The sequence below is a fragment of the Amblyomma maculatum genome, chromosome 11, assembly GCF_055883805.1.
Source record: "Amblyomma maculatum isolate TAMU_Amacu chromosome 11, ASM5588380v1, whole genome shotgun sequence".
NCBI lineage: Eukaryota > Metazoa > Arthropoda > Arachnida > Ixodida > Ixodidae > Amblyomma > Amblyomma maculatum.
In genome coordinates, this window is record NC_139354.1 from 4264441 (window position 1) to 4285979 (window position 21539).

At 47.2% G+C, this 21539-nt stretch overlaps 1 protein-coding gene across 2 annotated transcripts in view; it reads right to left on the minus strand.

The window, feature by feature from the left end:
- LOC146172690 (G1/S-specific cyclin-D2-like) overlaps positions 1–21539 on the minus strand; it is a 288222-nt gene that overhangs the window by 63967 nt on the left and 202716 nt on the right. For both annotated transcript variants that reach the window (XM_084583919.1, XM_084583918.1), the window contains one exon: positions 1926–2009. In XM_084583919.1, coding sequence (XP_084440045.1) covers positions 1926–1983 — 58 coding nt within the window. In that variant the 5' untranslated portion in view covers positions 1984–2009. The remainder of the gene's footprint in view (positions 1–1925; positions 2010–21539) is intronic.

The following is a 21539-nucleotide window of genomic DNA, read 5'->3' on the forward strand; positions in this document are numbered from 1 at the left end:
CGAGATAGATGCCCCCGCCGGCACTCTCCCTCTAGCGACAGGCAGCCCTCACTCCCTCTCTCCACTGCTAAGTTCCCGTCGTCAGCAGCCGGCTAGCAGTCTTCGACGGGACGTCCGACGGGGAAGTTGTGTGCCACCATCTCTTGCCGTGTGTACTTCGATTCTCTCCGCGGGTGCGGTCTTCGCTCCCTTTCAGCAAGCATGGTTAATCCTGCTTCCCCCTTCTCCTGGTTAGACGAAGCACCAACACCCTTGCCCCCACTGGCCTCGTAGGCTACGACTCTTACGACTATACTTACGATGAAAGTGAGCTACAAGAAGCTAGGCACGCAGTGTCCAGGACTACTTTCCGCCTCCGAAGCGATAACGCGTTTTGACCCGGTCCGATTGAATGTCACCCCGCTTTTCTTTCATTTGCTGAGTAGCGCGCGCCGGCAGTTACTTGGTTTGTGTCGCGCTCTCGCAAGTTGCCAGCGCGTTGTCTTCTACATCTGCGGGACTCTCAAGGTTGTCCGACACTTTCGAACCCGACTCGACGAGGTGACGGTCACGGGAGAAACTGCTTCCGCCACGCTTTTCTTTTCCATCTTGTAATAGGAGCCCTTGCACTCTTATCTCAGCGCCGAACGGCGCTTCCAAGCATTTTTCGGCACTGTATGCTAACACTTTTAGATACGAACGGCTGAAAGCACTTAATCGAAATGGGATTAATGTCGCACTGAAACCAAATGACTCAGCCTTCCTGGGTTTCCTTGAGACAGAAAGAGGGGGGAAGGCAATTCATTATCGCATAGTTGCTGCCGCCCGAGGCACCGATGTGTAGGGTGCAACGAATTCTAAAAGCGTCAGTGAGTGCGGTTAGCGCCAGCATAGTTTAATCTTTAGAAGAAACGTAATCGTCGTGCTTACCGCACTTACACCTTCAATTGGCGTTTAACAGCTGGGTACTTCTTTTTTACGTCGGCACTTGCGCACAAATCTCTTGCTGATGTAGAGGCCAGTATTTTAATTACTTGTTATTTTGCAGCCGTGCAAAACGGATGTTTCTGGGAATGTTCAAAGAATGTCGTGTTCGATTCTGAGCAGAGTCGGGCACAAAGTGAGAGTGCGTAAGCAATTCACTTTATAAACCTAAAAGGGTTCGGTTGTTATATATTACTCGCGTCAATTAAAAGGAAAACGGGGAAATATGTATTCATAGGAATGGGCACTGGAAACTTTATTGGCTTCAAATCTACTTTACCCATTGGTCAAACAGTATTTCTAGGAAAAATCTTTGCACAAACAAAAAGAAGAACGAGGGAAAGCGCCACATTTTTCCTTTCAATCAGCAGACCTGCTTTCCTATGAATGCTCCAAGCAGCAAGGACTACTTGTTAAGCCAGAGCAGGGCGCGTAGTTAAACGATACAACACTTGGGGTTTGCGAATTGACAACTTTCAAAATTCCAGGCAAGCACAGGCACGTGCATTCCAACCAACAACCGTACCTTTTGCACTGGCACCAGAAAAGTACCAGTGTACCACTACTGTATCCTTTCTTGGAAAGAAGAGAGTTCCTTTGCTATTCTAAAACTGATGGGAGAATCCGGTTTGTGAACAAGGGTTTTTGGTCGGAAAACATGTGCATGTACGGCAGCTTACCTGCAATTTTGAAAGTTGTCCTCATAAATGATATAGACACGAAGGTCACGTTCAGGCACTCGCCCCGACGTAAATGGTAGAAGCTACTAAAATTTCCTTTAAGTTAGGAAACATTACTCGCTGCTTTTTGGTATTTTTCTTGAAAACTCCCGGCGCTTTAGGTTCTCGGATGTTCCCAGCAGTAAAAATGCTAGATAGATTGACAATTAAGTTAAACAGAGAAAGTCTGCATGACGAGATGTGGGAACATAAATAGTCGACGTACTGCGTAACCCCCGTTACCTTTGCTGCCAGCGATGCTCATGCGAAATAAAGGTGCTGCGTTTGTGACCTTGGTCATTCAGAGAGTCCACCGGTGGCCTGCATCTGAAAGTACCAAGAACGAGGCAGACATCACGACAAACACCAACTCATTCCTACTATTCACTCAAGCGACGATCAAATTTTATGGCATACCTGAGGTCATAATGTCGTGTTTCCTAAAGATCAGTTCTTTGCACATACCTTCCATTATTTACACTCTTGCTTATGTGTGGTGCGTTTTCAAATGCTAATAAAGTTTCAGGAAAGAACAGTTGGCAACACTCAAGCTCCTGTCATTTCTTTCATGCTCAAAGTCAAAGGACGTAAATTCAAAGGATAAAGCCAGCAATCTGGACGACATCTGCAACGTGGAAAGCTAAGACCTAACTTATTTCACATAAGGCATATATAGCTATAGTGGTAAAGATATGTTTTAGTATTTAGTATAGAGGGCACATACACTGTGACGAATCTTCGCCTTCTACTATTTACAGTACAGTGCTCCGCCTTGTGTAATTGTACTTTTATGATGGCACATCTCGATTATCAATGAAAGGAGCCAAGCTTACCACTCCATATTTTACTTTGCAGAGGCTTATTCTACATGGATGGGTCTCTACGTGCTTTTAGCCATTGCGGTTTTTCAGTCCCAATAGCGTCCAGTTGCCAAAGCACATGTTTAGTGTTTAGGTCAATAAGCACTTCTGGTCGAGTTGATTCATATTAGCAGAAGGAATAAACTTGCGCAAAAGGTTTGCTCCGTCCTGTCTGTGCGTTGGGATCTGTGCCTGTTGATCGAATATGACCCATTTTACCTTTTCTTTACACCTTCACTATGTAGCCTATAGAAGTGTTCTGGCAATAAAAATAAAAAGCACCCTACGCTCAATGAATATTTGCACACCCTGGTTCAAGCCAATGCGTCAGGCCAAAATTGTGAACTGCTGTGATAACTACCCCCGCCCTCCCCCCGCTTGAATTTTAAAGAGATCTCTGGGGGTTCAAGGCATGGATCGAGGTTCATGACAGTTCCGTATCCGCGTCTTGCAATAAAGACAGTGCAGGTATGTAATGAGTAATTATAAATAACAGCGAGGAAAAGAAAAGTGTCCTCGGAACCGCACTCCTTTTTGCAAGCAGTAAGGTCTGAGGCAGCGATAGCAGAGCCGGTTATAATCCTTATCTGGACGCGTATCGCTGAAGCCGGAGCTGCGCGATTAGAACGCATCGGCGTGTTTCAGAAGCTCCCGACGTGGGATACACAAATATCGCCTCATTCTCATGGCAAGCCGACCCAGTTTCTGAAAACACCGCGGCGTGCATAAACACAAACATTTTCTCCCCCTCAAAAAAGAAACCAAGGGAAACAATAGACGCGGTCCCCTTATATGTGACTCTTGTAATTGCGATAAATCTGGCAGTGAGACAGCAAAAAAGTTTTGAGAGCTCTGCAGAATCTGCAGTGGAGAAATGCGAAAGCCTGAACGTTGGTGCTGCACACGGTTCATCATGCGCCACTTTTCGAGCACTAACGGCGTTCTGTTGAACGCATCAAAGTTCACAGGCGTTCTATAATTGGTTTACAGGAAAGGGAATGCGCATTATCTTTCTCTCGCGGAATCTCGCATACAAATCTCGCCAACGCGAGATTTTGACCATGTGTCTAGAAAGACTTTCGCTTCAAAAAGCTTACCGAGCGCATATATATATACAAAACGTTGGAAGTTAAATTCGTATAGCTTCGAAGAAATGCCACGCTCAGGCTTGCAAACTCGAAGGAACACTGTGTTCAGTTCAACGGGTTGGACAAAGGGCCTCTCGGGCGGATATCGACTTTGGAATAGCACGTTTCCGGCAATCAATGCTTGAGAATGTTATTACTTTACCCATTTCTACATTAGTCCAGCAAAAACAACAAAGAATCTACAAGAGAACCACGTGTGGACGCCACGGGCGAGTGGAGGCTTCGTCTTCCTCGGGCACTTTTGTGCCCGCGGAGGCAAATACTTTTGTTGTTTTTTGGCTTGGTTTTGGAAGGAAGAAGCTCTTCGAGAAGTGTACAAGGTCGCGTGAGGACCAAGGAACAAGTGCAGCGACCGGCTTGGTGCAGAAGGGGAGGGGGTTGCGGGGCCACTCCCGTAGGGGTGGCGAACCGGCGGAGATGGAGGGTGAGCACTCAGCTGGAAGGTAACGGCCCACGAAATTCGCGGATTTTCGGCTGAGGAAGGAAGGAGATAAGAAGAAGCCTGCAAGCAGAAAGAGACGGAAGTCGAAGAGGCGAGACAAGAATGAAAATTGTAAACGGACACAGCTTTGCCCTGGCAAAGAGGAGCCATGTTTCCCATTCTTTGGACGCCAAGCCGGTTTTCTTCTTTCATTTTCTTCTCGCCTCTCCTCTCTCCCTAAAAGGGGCGAAATGAAAGGCAGTGCACCAGCCGGGAGCCAAGGCCCACGTGGTTCCTAGAAACCATCGTCTTTCGTGGTGTGCAAGAGAGAGAAGCAGCCAGCAACACGTGTGGCTTGGACGGTGTGGATCGGGTCTCGAAGAAAGCCTGGAAAAAAAAAAAAAGAAAAGTGGCCAAGGGGAAGTTTCCTCCCTTGTGCTCCTCTCCCACCTTTTTTTTATACAGTGGATGCCGCCACGGTCCCTCTCGGGGCGTTGCATTGCCCACAAGGGGCCGAGGAATGTGCGGGCACTCCCGCACCCGTTCCCTGCTTCGCCAAACGAGTTGGATTGGATTGAATTTATTGTCTGCGCCCTTGAATGTAGCATATATATACAAATTGCAAGCACACAGTAATACTCACATGTCCTTCAGTATACAGGCACAAAGTTTGGGCATTATTGTGCGTGCACTATGGCTCACCACTCAGTCAGTCACTTCTTGGTTGTGGCCACAGCTGACATTGAGCTGGGTGGTCAGTGACACACGGAGGAAAACTTCATATGATTACCCTTGCGCGCTTCTTGATCCATGATTGTTACGTACGAATACCTCCTGACCTTGTTCCTGGGTACCCGAAGGCTGCCGACAAAAAGAGGCCTGATGTGCCCCCGCCCCCCTCCAAGCGTCTAAAATATGACTGCGTCGCTTGGTATTCAACCCGTTTGGAAGCAAAAGTTGTGGTACCCTGCCTCGAGGCTCCCGCTTAAGCATCCGTGTCCGCGCGCAATGTAAAGGATAATATCTGCTCAGAAGCCACTTCGACCGCACACTGCGTGTTTGGACTGGCAGCTCAACGTGCCGGAAGTAGTTAAGAATGCGCAAATGCGTACCACTAACACAAAATAACCAGGAGCTCGTTTTTTTGGCAGTTGTACAGCGTCATGAGGATCCTGCGCAGTCTGATTCGCACTCCCGCAAGTACTCAGCATCTTGTCACCTTGTTCGAACTGTTGTTCCGATCTCGTGACGCAACAAAGGACTGTCAGCCTTTGTACATTATATCGGTAGGTCATTTCGGTAGCTTGTCACAAAAATTCCTGCTCCAAGGGCCATCTGGTTAGAATCATATTTAATATTTGCGAAACTCGCTCGAAGAATAATAACCGTATATAGGGTAGCAGTAGTATTAGTAAGACAGCAAAAGGTAAACATCTGATACGGTCGATTGGCGAACGTATGCTGTGTGGGACGTCGCACCTTGCACACTAGCTTTTCAAGGCAGAATACGACCTTCACCGATCGCTCACTCTTTCCGACAGTTTATCAGTCTCCCTTATGTCAGCCAATTAAGCCAACTGAACAGGCGCAGTGTGGCATATGTGATGCTTTGCTTTGGCTCTCTTGCCAAGGCAAGCGCTGCGTTGACAGCTTTTTGTCGGGCACGCCAACAGCGTCGCATTGAGTGTTGAAATTGACTGAATTTGATTCGAACAGTTACTCATTCAGGGGCACTCCAACGCGTCAGTCGTGACCCCGGCAAGTTCGCCGCACATCGGAGACGAAAAGAGGAGACACAAAAAACAAAGCCAAAGGTCACATGAATGCGTACGACAATGTATGGACCGCGGAGAGCAGGCGTCATTAGTAGGCAGGTCACGTTTCGGAACCCAAGGCTACGCTAAGCACAGGGAGCAGAAGGAGCGGGTGTGTGTTCCCAGGAAGAATGGAAGCGCGATCAGATTGGAACGTGGGAATTTACGCCGAAGCAGGAACATAAGCGACATAGATTGAACCACGCGAGCGATGTGAAGTCTTCGGTCAGTTCGCGGTCTCCTGTTCTGTTGAAACCGATTGCCGGCAAGCGGCTGTTCTTTTCAGCATCACCCACAGTCAGTACAGGGGAAGAGAAAAGAACAGAGTTTGCCTATGGAACGCATGAACAGTGAAAGCGTTCGCAGTGTCAGTGTCGCACCTGCGAGTGGCAAGCCCGTGGACAGGGACGGGATCTTGGAGGAAGAAACACGTTACCCATGGCAAGCTTGTTGAAAGATTTCCCTTTCACTCGAAATACTTTGCGTATACCATGAAAGGAAGAAACGTGGAGACAGCTTGGGAAATAAAGAAAAAGTGGAAGTGAAGCGAAGGCACGGCGAGAGACGAGCTATAGAGAATCATCGTCGGGGCTATTATCTCTTAGCCTGTTGCAACCTGGGAGAGATTAGAAGCAGCACAGGCCTGGTGTGGGACGGCGTACATGGAAAGAGAGAGTGGAGAGACGGGGCAATTCTTTGATGATACGAGGGCTCTGAGAACAACGCACAGGTTTGACGGCCAACGTACGCGTGTCTCTGCTTCTGACGGGCCCTGGTTACATTAGCCATGTGATAGTTCCACTCTTACAAGGGGCAAAAAAAAAAAAAGAATAGCGGGAAGTAATCGGAATAGAAATCAGAATAGCCTTTTTTCTTTTTTTTTTTTTTTTTTTTTTTACTGTTCTATCGTTGCACAGTTCGACCCATTACAGTGAATGAAGAATGTGAAAAAGGCCAGCGCACTCATTTATGACGTCATTGTTAGATGCAAAAACAAAAAAAAAGTAAACGTGTATGCTTTTCTGGGGATAAACATCTGCGCTCTAACCCACCAAAAATGAATGAGAATCATACTTGCTGCTTGGACCAAGGCGGTTTTGCTTGGACGCGCCTTTGGTCGAAAAAAGGAAGTGAGTTTTGTGCGCTGCAGTTTTAATCCCCAACGAGGCGCGCACGCACGCACGCACGCACACACACACACACACACACACACACACACACACACACACACACACACACACACACACACACACACACACACACACACACACACACACACACACACACACACACACACACACACACACACACACACACACACACACACACACACACACACACACACACACACACACACACACACACACACACACACACACACACACACACACACACACACACACACACACACACACACACACACACACACACACACACACACACACACACACACACACACACACACACACACACACACACACACACACACACACACACACACACACACACACACACACACACACACACACACACACACACACACACACACACACACACACACACACACACACACACACACACACACACACACACACACACACACACACACACACACACACACACACACACACACACACACACACACACACACACACACACACACACACACACACACACACACACACACACACACACACACACACACACACACACACACACACACACACACACACACACACACACACACACACACACACACACACACACACACACACACACACACACACACACACACACACACACACACACACACACACACACACACACACACACACACACACACACACACACACACACACACACACACACACACACACACACACACACACACACACACACACACACACACACACACACACACACACACACACACACACACACACACACACACACACACACACACACACACACACACACACACACACACACACACACACACACACACACACACACACACACACACACACACACACACACACACACACACACACACACACACACACACACACACACACACACACACACACACACACACACACACACACACACACACACACACACACACACACACACACACACACACACACACACACACACACACACACACACACACACACACACACACACACACACACACACACACACACACACACACACACACACACACACACACACACACACACACACACACACACACACACACACACACACACACACACACACACACACACACACACACACACACACACACACACACACACACACACACACACACACACACACACACACACACACACACACACACACACACACACACACACACACACACACACACACACACACACACACACACACACACACACACACACACACACACACACACACACACACACACACACACACACACACACACACACACACACACACACACACACACACACACACACACACACACACACACACACACACACACACACACACACACACACACACACACACACACACACACACACACACACACACACACACACACACACACACACACACACACACACACACACACACACACACACACACACACACACACACACACACACACACACACACACACACACACACACACACACACACACACACACACACACACACACACACACACACACACACACACACACACACACACACACACACAAAGACGCTTGTTCAAAACAGCGTTTGTTGTACTTGTGTTCATTCCTCAGTTTTATCATTCCTAAACAGTATTGGCTTCCACAGTCATCATAAGGTAATTTGCATTGGGACACATCGGGCGGCTCAATTAAAGATTAGAAATGAAGCCATATTTGTTTTATACGCTTCTGCAAACACATTAGAAGTTGATCTGAACACACAAACAAATTAAATGATAAATGCAATCCCTTATAATACCACGGCCCCTGTCACAGTAACTTTTTTGCGCAAATGCGTGATGATCGATATACAACCTTCGTGGTAATGATCGTCATAAAAATCTACAAGAGCCAGTAGCTGAATGCATTACCTAAGACGTATGAGTCCCTTTCCTGCGAAAGAAATAGTCGCCTTGCTTGATACTGAGCAATGAAATGCCCGCCCGCAGATTTTGGCCTTGGCATCAACCTGTCACTCCTCGCCTCTTTGGCGGATAGCTGCCTCTGCTAGAACTACAGATTTGGGTTGCTCGACAGTCCGGAGGCACCGACCTCTTGGCAATTTGGCATTTCACACCAACGTTTTGTCCGAAAACCAGCGGCAAAGAAGGGTCGACGAACGACATGATGGAATGACGTGCTGACGACGGCTACACCTGTGCTATTGCGAGGATGGCGATCAGGGTTCTGAGAACGGGAAGAAAGGATCCGGGGGGCAAGGAAGGCCGCAGAATGACCACGGGGTTGAGAGGAGCGATAGACGCCCAGCTTCGTCTCCGAGGGAGGACCACCTGCATACGCAAAGATGGTTTGCTGGTCAGTGCCCACCACCGTATTTAGCTCACTGTGCACGCCACCTCTAGGTTGTCTGGTGATTGGGGGCATTCAATTCATGATTAAATCTGCTACGGGCTCTATTTCGTGTCTGATTCCTGCTCTCCATCCCGTAAAGAGCCCCCTAATCGAAGACATCGCATCACAGCCTTACTTGGTCTTGATGCCATCACTGTTCAAAACGCATTCTTCCGTTTCGGCACTGTGTACGAACGGCAAGCACAGCAACGGTAGCGAACGGCAACATGTTATCGCATTTACAGGAGGCCTTTCTGACACAGTGCTGATTAAAGCTATCTATTGTCACTGACTTCCACCCATGCTGTGGATGTATACGTGGTGTTCGGTCTGTAAACCACGGTGCATTTCGTGTTGAACCCCGAGTCAAAAGTTTTCGGGTTACACGACCCGCTCTTGATTCGTACATGGCAACACTTCAAGGCACCCACAATCCGCAGGGCTTCGAAAGTTTACGACAAGCGTTCTTCTCGCCGTGCAGACGTTTACACCTTGATGAGTGCCTTCAGTGATTCATTGAATGGCTGAAATGCAAACCATAGCAGCTGAGAACATTCACAGGAGGCTGGCAGGGATCGTGTGCACATCAGTTCACATCATAATCATCATATGGCAAGACGGCGCCGGCACTACTGTCAAGTAAGGCCACGCCGCCCCTGTGTAAGAATTAGGTTGTTTTGCAGAGTTTAAACTCACAAAGCGACTAAGGCCATGCGAGACGCCGTAGGGGAGGACTCCGTAAATTTCGATCGCCTAGGGTTCTTTAACGTCCACTGACATCGCACAGTACACGGCCAGCCGCCTTGCTTTTCGCCTCCATTGAAAAGCGGCTGACATCGAACCCGCGTCCTTTGGATCAGCAGTCGAGCGTCCTAAACACCGAGACACCTGAATGTGTAGGACAGCTAACTTGCAGACTTTTAGTGACACCCGTCAATTTTTTTTGTTGACAGATATAGAGAGTAAATTGACCTCTCCAATCAACTCCAAATTCGGTGAAATTTAATAAGATGTCATAAGGAAAGGATCCATGCCAGTGACCTTTGTTAATAAATGTATTTATGGTTAAACTAGCCACTAAATCCTTGCAAATGCTCGAAGAAACAAAGTGGAAGTGCATATGGGACATATGAACGTTAAGCATCCAGTTACTGTTGCTGTCTAAAGAGCTGTCTGCTCATGCAGCAGGCTCGTGATAAATTGTATCGGATACGGAAGATTTGAAAGCGCTAAGCCCGCGGGCATACGCCAGTTATTTGGGGTGCTTCACTTTCTTCATTTTGAAGCCATAATTCAATAATCGGCCGGGCAAATGTGATGTCCATCCGAAACGCGGGTGCTACACTCCTGCTGCCGCGTTCCTTGTTCCAGGGTTGAAACACTATATTCATTCATTAATCACTCGGAGCTCATTAATTAAGGCGCAATGCTGTCTCGCGAAGCTCGGGCGGAAACCTGCCGGGCGGGGGCTGTTTTCGCGTGGAAAACTCACCATCTGGGAGCGCCGAATGCTCTCCCCTATCCCTAGCTATGTGGCACCGCTTAGCATAGCGCTCATATCCACACCATCTTGTGTGCTGCGCGATTCAGTCACACGAAGAAAGGGTTTGCAGCCAAAAAACAGCAGACTAACGGGTCGTCTGAGGTATAAGCGCTGTCTTGGTTACACGGCGCCAGACGCGTATAGTATATACATACGAGCGGTAATGATACGACGCATCATTTGTAATAGCCGCGCCGACGACAGCGTGTGAGCCTCTGTCCTTGAGAAAGGAATGGTTAGACGGGGGGATACCACTCTCATAGTAGGAATTGAAGGTAAAAACACCCTGCGGTTGTCATCACCACCACCATAATCATCATCATCTCGAGGCGGCGTCTTTGTTCTGGTCCCCACGCTAGGAACAGGCGCCGAGAACGGCACCTGGGAAGGCGCCAGATTACGCACGGCTCGTTTGCAATGAGTCGCAGCACGTGGAAGCCAATAAATGTACGCCCTAAACGTAAACACAGAGGCAACGGAATAAATACAATAAAAAAGGCAAATTGACGCTCATGCATGGAGTTCCACGGCTACAAGTTCGAACGCAACCACTTTCAGCGCTTGGTACAGCCATATATTTACATTAAGCGAGAAGACATTACACGCAATATGAAAAGAAAATTGAGCCGTAGAGGTCATTGGTTCCGACGCCAGTTTCGTAGAGAGTTTTGACGCTAGTTTCGGCATCGTTTTTAATGGAAGTTTGGGATTATATGCGTTATCGAGTTTACCTAAGATAGGAGCTAATGATCTGAAATTTTATGTTCTCTGTCAGTTCTTCGAAGAAAAATTCAAGGCATGCTTGGCGCTTATGGAAAGCCTCATTTGAACAAATTCCGATGTAGCGTCTGCACCATATCTATCACAAGTACGACGGAGCGCGCAGGTTGAACTGATCACTAATTTGAAAAGAAAAAAAAAGAAATATATATATATATATATATATATATATATATATATATATATATATATATATATATATATATATATATTGGGGTAATCTTGTTCAGCAGTCTGTCATGTCATACTGCCAGGATGATTACAATGTGACATTGAACCAGTACTTGCAGAAATAACTCAACTGCATGGCGCACCTACCGGAAACCTAGCTCTATCTGGCGCAGGATATTCTGCATTTGAAGATTTCGTTTTCGAGAAATCGAGCCAGTAAAAAACAAAAAAAAAAACAACTAACTATTGCGAGTAGTGAGACTAGTGCGACGGCTATTTTTGTCCGTGGTATTTTTGCGCTGTTCAATTCTCGTCTTCCTTTCCTGCACGTTTCCTTGCTTGTGTAAAAGCTTGACCTAGGCGTGTATACTTTACCGCTGTTTACAAAACCGATGTTGCATTAATCAAAGTGATAAGCGCGATTGACGGCGTGCACAGTGCTGAGTTATTTTTGATCCAGCATTATGCAGGCAGGCTAAATCGATACGGTTTTCCTTAAACGTCCTTGCATAACACGAACGATCATTAAACGGACGCGAGATAAGCTCGTTCTAGCTGCTTATCAGTTTATACTCGAGCCTAACAACGACATCCACAAAAAAAGCTCTAATAATAAGCATTCAAGAAAGGCTAGGTTATTGCAGTTCATTCGGTTGTTGAAGGAAAGACTCGCCCTTCCCCGCATAGCTCCTCCTTACTACGTCGTTTTACGCGTTAAAAGTATGCGGCAGCGGCCAAAGAAAAACAAGCTGGCGCTAATTCCGGGTACTCCGCACTGTCCGCGGTTGGATTGATGATAGCGGCGGCAACAGAGCCACGGGTTGCACCATAAACAGGTTCTTCATTTCTCTATTCTTCATCATGTTTTCCACTTTAACAGAGCAATGTTAGGTGGCGTTGGCCCTGGTTGCCTCGTGGCACGATTATCGTCCACTCAGGGAAGGAACAGCGCCAACACGAAAGCGTAGAAGGAGGAGAACGAAAGAGGAAGAGAAGAAGGAATGCGCCTACACACAGGCCAGCCAGGATTGCCCCTTGCAGTGTGGAAGTGAGGAGAGCGAGCGTGATTCGGGTCTCGCCAGGTTTGGTTAGTTGTGCTTTCGCTTCCGACTAGCTAGATGAGCTCCTAGCCTAAGGCTGGGTAGAAAACTAATGCTGGGTAAAAGGGAGGAGGGGGGGGTATGTATAGTGAGTGGTTGTTTAAGGGAAGGATGATTTTCCTCCGTGCGGGCCGCGAGAGAAAAACAGGAAAGCGGAGCCGAAGCCGAAAGCAAAAGTCCAGCCGCCGGTGCCTACTCCAGTGCACGGCGGCAGGTCGAAAGAACTGAGGGGAAGGCACGGCGCGAAATATCCAGAACCTGCCGTCGCGGGGAGCGCGAACGTGAGCCCGCTGCCGCCTATAACAGGTTGGCGCGCCATCCGCATTCCGGGTCTTCCCGGCTGCGAAGGCGTGGGAAAAGCTTCTTTTGCTGCTGTCACCATTGGTTGTTGATAGGAGCGCCGCGAACGCATGCGCCGAGGCGCGTGCTCTGCGCGTGCAGTTTTAACGCGCGTCCACTCCTTCGCGCCCCGGAATAACGTCCGATATGGACCAAGTCCACCTGCTGCTCCGCTCCCTACCACCCTTTGGAATGTGTTGTCAGCCCCGCTGCTGATGAAGCGCCGTGCTTTCCTCATATGGCTAAAATAATGCTGGTCACTGCTGAGCACGAGTTTTCACCGTCGATATTAGGCGGACAATTCACGGATCGGACTAAACAAGCTAACAAAGCGCAATACTTTACATGTTCCGATACTTTTGGCGCTCCATACTTCATATCTGATACTCATATACTTGTATTTACGAGGATTACTTTTCATACTTTCACTTGTCAGCGCTCTTTCTTTTGGGGCTGGTCCCGCTAGCGCTGTATTCCACCATTTTTCTACTTTTGTTGTAGCACTGCAGAATCCGCACTTTTACTAATTTTTATTGCTTTTGTAGCGTATAGATCCGCATAGTGCTGTTAGTATACTACAATTTAGGAGTATGCATTTATGCCCTCATCGCATTGTTTTGTTCTTAGGAGAAGTTCTGATGCAATTTCGAAGAAGAGAGCGCCAATAGAAGACGTCTGACGACAATTGAAAGCATTGAGACATAGGACAATTCCCAGGCGGCACACGACGCCCAACGGACATCTGCCGGAGTTACGACGTATGTACGAAAACGGATAGCCACCCTACGTCCGCCACTGATTCACTTTTACACCGCTATGATATAGTTTGTAGTCGTCGTGTTCATCTGAACTGCATATAGATCACTAATAGTCGTTGAAGCTGCAATATATGATGCCAGAGTGAATCAGTGCGACAGAAAGCTTTCGATTAAACGCTTTTCTTTTACTTTGCGACGTGTTTCATCTTTGCATTCTTCAAAAATTTTGACGAAAAGTGCAATGACCATACAACATTTTTTTGTAATCACGAGGCTAGGGTGAAATTTTAATCGTAGGCTGAGTACACGCATCAAGCACCAGATTCAAAAGGAACGAAACCGAACCTACCCTGAAAAGTGAATGAGCCAATCCCGTCCATTTGATAAGTTTTGTCATGAAGGGTGCCTTCAGGCTTCTGCGTTCTGCATTTTCTGCGTAGTTACAAATAAATGTAGGACTGTCATGCACCGTTAGCATGGTTTTTATTGCGGCTTGGTGCGGCTGGCACACTTTGTTCACCCGTCGACCCCAAAGGAAGTATTTCACAGAACTTTTATTTCTTTGGTGGAACTTTTTGAGGCACCGACACAGTGCAATGTGGTGGTGCTTAAACTTGTTCCACTTTCGGGTATGGAGGCAGAAACTGCTCTGTACAGCAACCGAACGGTCGAGTGTTTTAGGTAAGAGTGAAAGGATGACTTTGCGCGGGCTAACTAAAGTGTGAGGGCCAGCGTTCGCGGCTGGACGCCAATAAGCTGCGCAACTTCTTCCGTAGAGCAGTGCCTGCCTGAGCTTTAAATAAGGAGTCAATTTGTAAACCGTGCGCAGGGTGCTGAGTTTTATAAACTTAAAAAACTACAGGACGAAGCTTTTGCACACGTCTACCGTGCGACGCGCCTGCACTTGTGGAAACGTCGCGAGGGTTGTGTTTTAATGGCCAGACGCCGATCTTTCTCTCTTATTGAGCTTTACTGCGACTACAGTTTACAGAAGGAATATGGATGCACTATGCGGCAGCTGCTAAATAACTGAAGGTTCAGTGCTCTCCTTCACAATGAAATAAAACAGCGCAAGGAACGGGACGAAACACGAAGGAAACAAAGACACAGGCGCTGACTAACAACTGAAATTTTATTCCGAAGCAGGACACATATTATAAGGTACAAAAGGGGGGGGGGGCAAATGCGATCCTGCACAATCAGCGAAACAGTGTAGTCACTCACGTCTAAGAGTAAAAACGATAAAAACGATAAAAAGGTGAAAGGCCGAAAAGACTAAAAGCGATAAAAGCCACGGTGTAAGAGGCCGGGACGGAAAGTAAAACCGGTAAAAACAGATATATACATAGCCAAAAAGGCAAGTAAAAGCATTAAAATATAACGGTAAAAAACACGGAACTAAAATCGTGGCACAAAGTGATTAACAAAAGTAGCGGAGAGGGGCAGTCATGAAAAAGATTAAACATTTACCCTGCCTCTGAGAAATTCCAATTCTTTTTGCGATAAGCACAGTGAGGGTGCACTCACACATTGCTCCTTTGCGCTGTGGATTTCGAATGCTTCTGCAATTTCCCTGGATATCCTATCCCGTCCTCTAGCAAGAATTGTGCAGCGATCGAAATGTGGGTAACAGGTTTCGTCCGGATCATCATCGTTATGTTTACACTTTTTGCAGTGCATGGCGAGGGGCCCGGAAATTGCAATGCTGCGTGTTTACGTTGTTCCTGTGCTCTTGAAGCCTAATGTTGAGGCACCTGCCTGTCTGGCCAATGCATCTCTTCCCACAGAGTACGGGCAGGGAGTAGACGACGCCAGTTTTGCAGGGGACGAGTAGTTCCGAATGAGTCAGCCCACATCCATGGGCGATCAGAGGCTTGTTTACCAGCTGTTCTGCACTGCCTAATGAAGTAATCGATCGTGCTTTGTGATTCGTGCTCTGAGTTACTTAGCGAAGCAATGTCATCAGCGAACAGTAGTTGGTTTACTGCGGCATTCAAAAAGAATTCTTATCATAACCTCTCTTCCCAGTCCAGTTCTCTGAATGCCTTCTGTAAACACACTGCGAATAGCAGTGGCGAAGTTGTGTCCGCCTGTCGGATACTCTTCTAGTGTGGGTTTTCATTGCACTCTGTGCAGGACTGTACAGGCAGGATTGTGCATGACGCTGTAGAAAATTCCAGTACCTTTACTGAATACATGTCTCTTCTATATCCTGGTTCCGTAATACCTGCATGATGCCGATGCTTCGTGAAAAGCCTCAAATGCAGTGTGTCCACTTCATGCAGTTTGAAATGCGTTGCGCTTAAGCGTTGTGAGATCATTTTCCGAGAACCCCCATGCATACGGCGTCGGCGGGCGATTATCAATGCGACCAGATGCAGAACACAGCGGCCTGTCTTGGTAGAAGTATTAATCGTGTGGTGAGGGCGCCTGGCTATACACGAAGGGTTAACTAGGCAGGTAAAAGAAAAACTAGTAAAACTGGCTACTGCACGTACGGCGATTCTTTCAACCATGACGGCGCGCATTACCAAGATCGGTTGAAGCTGGTGACGCATACTATAGAGAGAACGTGCCTTAATCTCCGCTTTGTCATTTATTATAATTTTATTGAAGTTATGCACTCTGAATTTATCCTGGCTTCCTACTTTTCTGCGTCGAGGCGTGAACGCCCATTCCTTTTATTTCACCCACATTGGACGCCCCTGCACTGCGTTGGAGTGCACAGATTCCACACCGGAGCCGGCTTTATCGCATTGCCGCCGTCTGCAGCAATACCGCATCCGTCTCCGACGTATTATGCTCTTATGATGCTATGTAGTAATCATACATTCGCACATATTTGTGCAGAGAACCTTCAGCTTGTTAAATAAAGCGACCTGTACAAATACCTTCCGCGCAGCGGGTTTGAACATTACAGGTCCTTTCAGATCACCGAAAAATTATAGCTATTATCGAGCTCGCAGCGATAGAAACAGCAGCTGGGTATTGCAAAATTTCAAACGAGTTATCTCTGTCAGCCATCAATCATCAGATATCTCCATTGCAGTGGGCAGCTCAGTGACGAAACTGCCCAACCCGAGACTATGTCATCACCTCCTCGACAATGTAAAGATCCAAGGAGCTGCTTTGTTATCAATCCCATTTGTTCTGCATTTTGTTATTCTACTGACACCTTTTGATTTGCACACTTTCTCTTCGTTCTTGATGCTTTGGATGCAGGCTCAGTGAGAATGGATAAGTGTCGCCTTCACATGCCGATTTACTATAGTGTTAGTGTATGACCGAAGCCGGCGCACTCCTCTGACAGTGTGCCGTCTTCGGGACTGTGGAGGAGGGAGGCTGTAAATGACATACCATGATTTGACCTGGATTATGGAATGTTCATCTGTGTACTTGTGTAGGATCGCCTACGGTATGTCTGTTAGTAGGCCTGCCTATGCTCCTTTAATAACGCAGGCCTTCGTATGCAGTCAACAGTGCAAGTGCGGGACAGGCTTGGTGGAATGTGACGGATTCATTTATATAGAGCGCTTAATCATATATACTGCGCATGTTATCACCGTCACTTCAATACGTTATCGTTCAGATGTTGGCATCCGGCGTGCCCTTGCCGAGTTTTGGTAGACCATCCGCGTCGCATTCAGTAGGTATCATGTTCGAAACCTGGTGCCGCCAGGTATCCACCGGCTTCCTGATCGATGCAAGATTTCTCACTATATGGTGCCCGACTCTTCTGGGTTGATCACAGTGAACAAGTACGGAGGCTAACTGATGAAGGGTATCCCATGCACATCCTTACAGCTACTTCTGAAATCATTTTAAGGAAGGTCAGATGTCTTCAGGGACGTATTTTGATGATTGTATAATGCTGCTTCTTAACATTAATGATTGAATAGAGAATGATCAGTGTCATTCTGTCGCAAACAAACCAGCAATGTGTACTACAACCTGGAATGGGTAGTGGGCGTGCGGTATGATAATGAAGAAGATAACACCGACGTTGCGATGTATGAAAACCATAAAGACGTCCCTCAATTTGCTATATACAATCTCCAATAAAGGGAACAATTGAAGCAACCTTAGCAGACCTTTAGCTTGTATAGACCCTTCGCAAAACTTTGGAAGTCATCTTCTCTGCACAGCGAAAACCCCTTTATCATGGCAGCCAAACCTGTATTGGGGGCAGAAATTGGGTACAACGCAGGATATGTCTATTGGGACAACAATGTTGCGTTATTGCCCTATACTGCTCCTACGACGGGCCGCGCCGCCATGGCAAGGGAAATTTCAAACATGTGTAGGAAAGCTCACTTGGTAAGATTTTGGAAATGGAAGGCCAGTGCTCAAAGGCATCTAGCTTCTGTGGCGGGCACAATCGACGCTAGATGGCGCGCACAACCTTCACGGTACCGGGAGGAAACATACACAAAAAAAGAGATGAACCGGACTGTTGGAATCCACACTTCCCTTTTACTTTTATTTGGCCGTAGCCCAAAGCGCTGCTCGTTGCAGTGAAACCGGTGAGTGGACTCGCGTTCCGCTCTTCACACGAGTACCAGCGACGTCAAAGGCTTCTACGTGAAGAGCCTATTCCTGGCGAATCGGCGAAAGCCAAGCGCCTATCTTCTTCCCATGTCCTGCATAAACTGTACCATTAGAGGAGGCTGTCAGCGACAGTGAACCACTTTTTTCGCCGCGTTTATCATTCTCGGCGCGGAATAACTACCCTCTCGGTGCGGGCAGGGATCTGGTTGGTCCAGCATGGGAACAAACAATTTGAATTTCCTTATCGAGGAGCCCAACGTGAACAGGTTTCCGTGCACGCGCTGCTACGCGCTCTTTATAGGCATTTATATACTTATACCTGGACTCGTTATTCGGCAGCACCTTAGGAGCCGGCGCGTTTCTTCTTTCAATTCAGGTTAGATTGCGTTCTGTCTAGTCAGTCTCGAAAAACCGGTCGCTTTATACAGCGCCGTGAGGCGCATGAATGCCTCTACCGCGTCGCATTTTGGCTCTCGTTCTCCTGCGTAGATTTCTTTGTAATTTCTGCAACGTGTGAGTTCGATTGAAGGAACGACCAGTCTAAGCAAGCGCCGTCAGAAATGCCAGACCTCCGGTGACCGCGGTTGCTCGTTCGGCGCGTCAGGCTGTAAACGCCGATTCTCGCGGTGATGGGATTTCAGCTCAACAGCCGGAACAGTATATCACACCCCGACAAGGACGATATGTGCCTTACTTTAAGCTAGAGATCACAGTACAAGCGCCTCGCCCTTTTTGCATGCGCCTTGAGCCAACAGAACGTATTTGAACGACCTTGACTTCGAAAAATGGAAGTTCGCCTAGATCAATGGATTCGCATTTTCTTGCCGTCAGTCCGCGGCCCAGTTGTTATTCAATGCGAAATTTAGCTCGTACGGTATGGCACGTGGGGTCTAATATCACATACATACATACATACATACATACATACATACATACATACATACATACATACATACATACATACATACATACATACATACATACATACATACATACATACATACATACATACATACATACATACATACATACATACATACATACATACATACATACATACATACATACATACATACATACATACATACATACATACATACATACATAAACATATGTTCATTAGACTTTTGTAACATACAAGCCATACTCTCCGGCTCTAGGCACCCTACGATGCCGCCGGAGAAGCGGATTCGCGACATGTGCTTTGGAAGCGTGCTAAGCGTTTTGCTTCTATATTCGCTGTTCGATCGTCAGTTACGTTTAAAGGTTTTTCAAGCCTAAGTGCAGCAAAGCACTCGTTATCGCGAGCACTAAATTTCTCGGGAAGATGCAGATACTGGGCAGACCCCCCCCCCCCCCCTCCCCCTCCCCAGCAGGAACTTACTCGCCAGTATAGAGAATATAGAGAAAGCATATAGATGATTGGTGCCTATTTAAGAACACGTTTTCGGAACCAACTCGAACATCTAACCAATTTCTAAGCCACATCGTCACCGGAACAAGGCTTTTTTTCCTATACTTCCCAGCTTTACGTGGTCAGCAAAGAACCTTGCTCACAAAACCGAGGAATTCAAGTGCCTCCAATGGCATTTCCGCTCGTTAATGTTTCTAGAGTTTTAGCAGGAAAGAGAGCTGCATGCTGTGAAAGCGCGAAAGAAAAAAATTGAAGGGACAAAAGCTCGGGACTAGGGGGTTAGTTCACATGCTTGCCTGTAAGTATACGTACCCAACCGGGCTTGCAGCTTAAAGGTATTTTTTTTTTTCAGGAAGAAAAAAAGCACCCCAACAGCGACACGTTGCTGTTGGGCTTGCTTGCTTATTCTCATTCGTCTGACTACCAAGTGCGGCGGTTCTTAAAACCTTCTGCTGAACCATAGCGAAATAATTAGATAAGTAGAAAATTTTGTTTGTGTCCTCGTTATCTACATTTTTGTGCTGTGAATATGCAAGTCCGAAAGAATAGTTTTTGTCTGTGTGTGGTAGGTTGGTACCATTCCGATCTTCCTTTTTTTTTTTTTTTTTTTTTTTTGCTACGAGCCGGGCAATTGCAGTGTGCTGTCCTACAGACTGCTGCCATCAAGAGCGAAGGAATGTTCATGGCATAATTTCTCCATCATATGTTCCCCCCATAGTCATGTAGGGTACAGTTTTACAGATTATTCCGAAGGGTTATCGAGAATGGCCAATGACTGTCGCGTGCCATTTCGCGAATCTCATGTTGCGCGAGAATCTGAAGCTTTTCACCGTCAACAGCCTTTCAAAGAATGTTCGTGATGCGTGGCTCTGCAATATTTTGCTGCGGTGCTGCACCAACGGTAGCCATCCTCAGGGGAGCTCCACTGCTGTGTTGAGCTTGCTTCACTGCAAAGCGGAAGGCTGCAGCGAATGAAAGACGTGCAAGCTGCCGAGGCCGACGACAGTCCGACCCAGAATTTATGGTATCCGACAGGGGTCCCTTCCAAGGAAAACTAATCTAGCATGGCGAGCGGAGCATTAGAACGATCATTAAGATAACTGGGGAGAAACCAAATGTGATTGTGGAATAATTTTTAGCGCTAAAAAGGATTGCACTTTGAAAGCATGCTCGAACTAGCTCTGAAATTAACGTTGTGATTGTCGAGTGCAGGAGAAACAAAAACCCTAGCGTGTGGAAAGCTGTGCGGAAGACGCGTGCTTCAGTATCGAAATGTGTCGAATAAAATGTATCGAGCTTGTGAAGATAGGCCTGATATTCCCACTGTCACCCGTACCTTGCACAGACGGCCGCAATTCTCCCGAATGTACGCATCGCAGG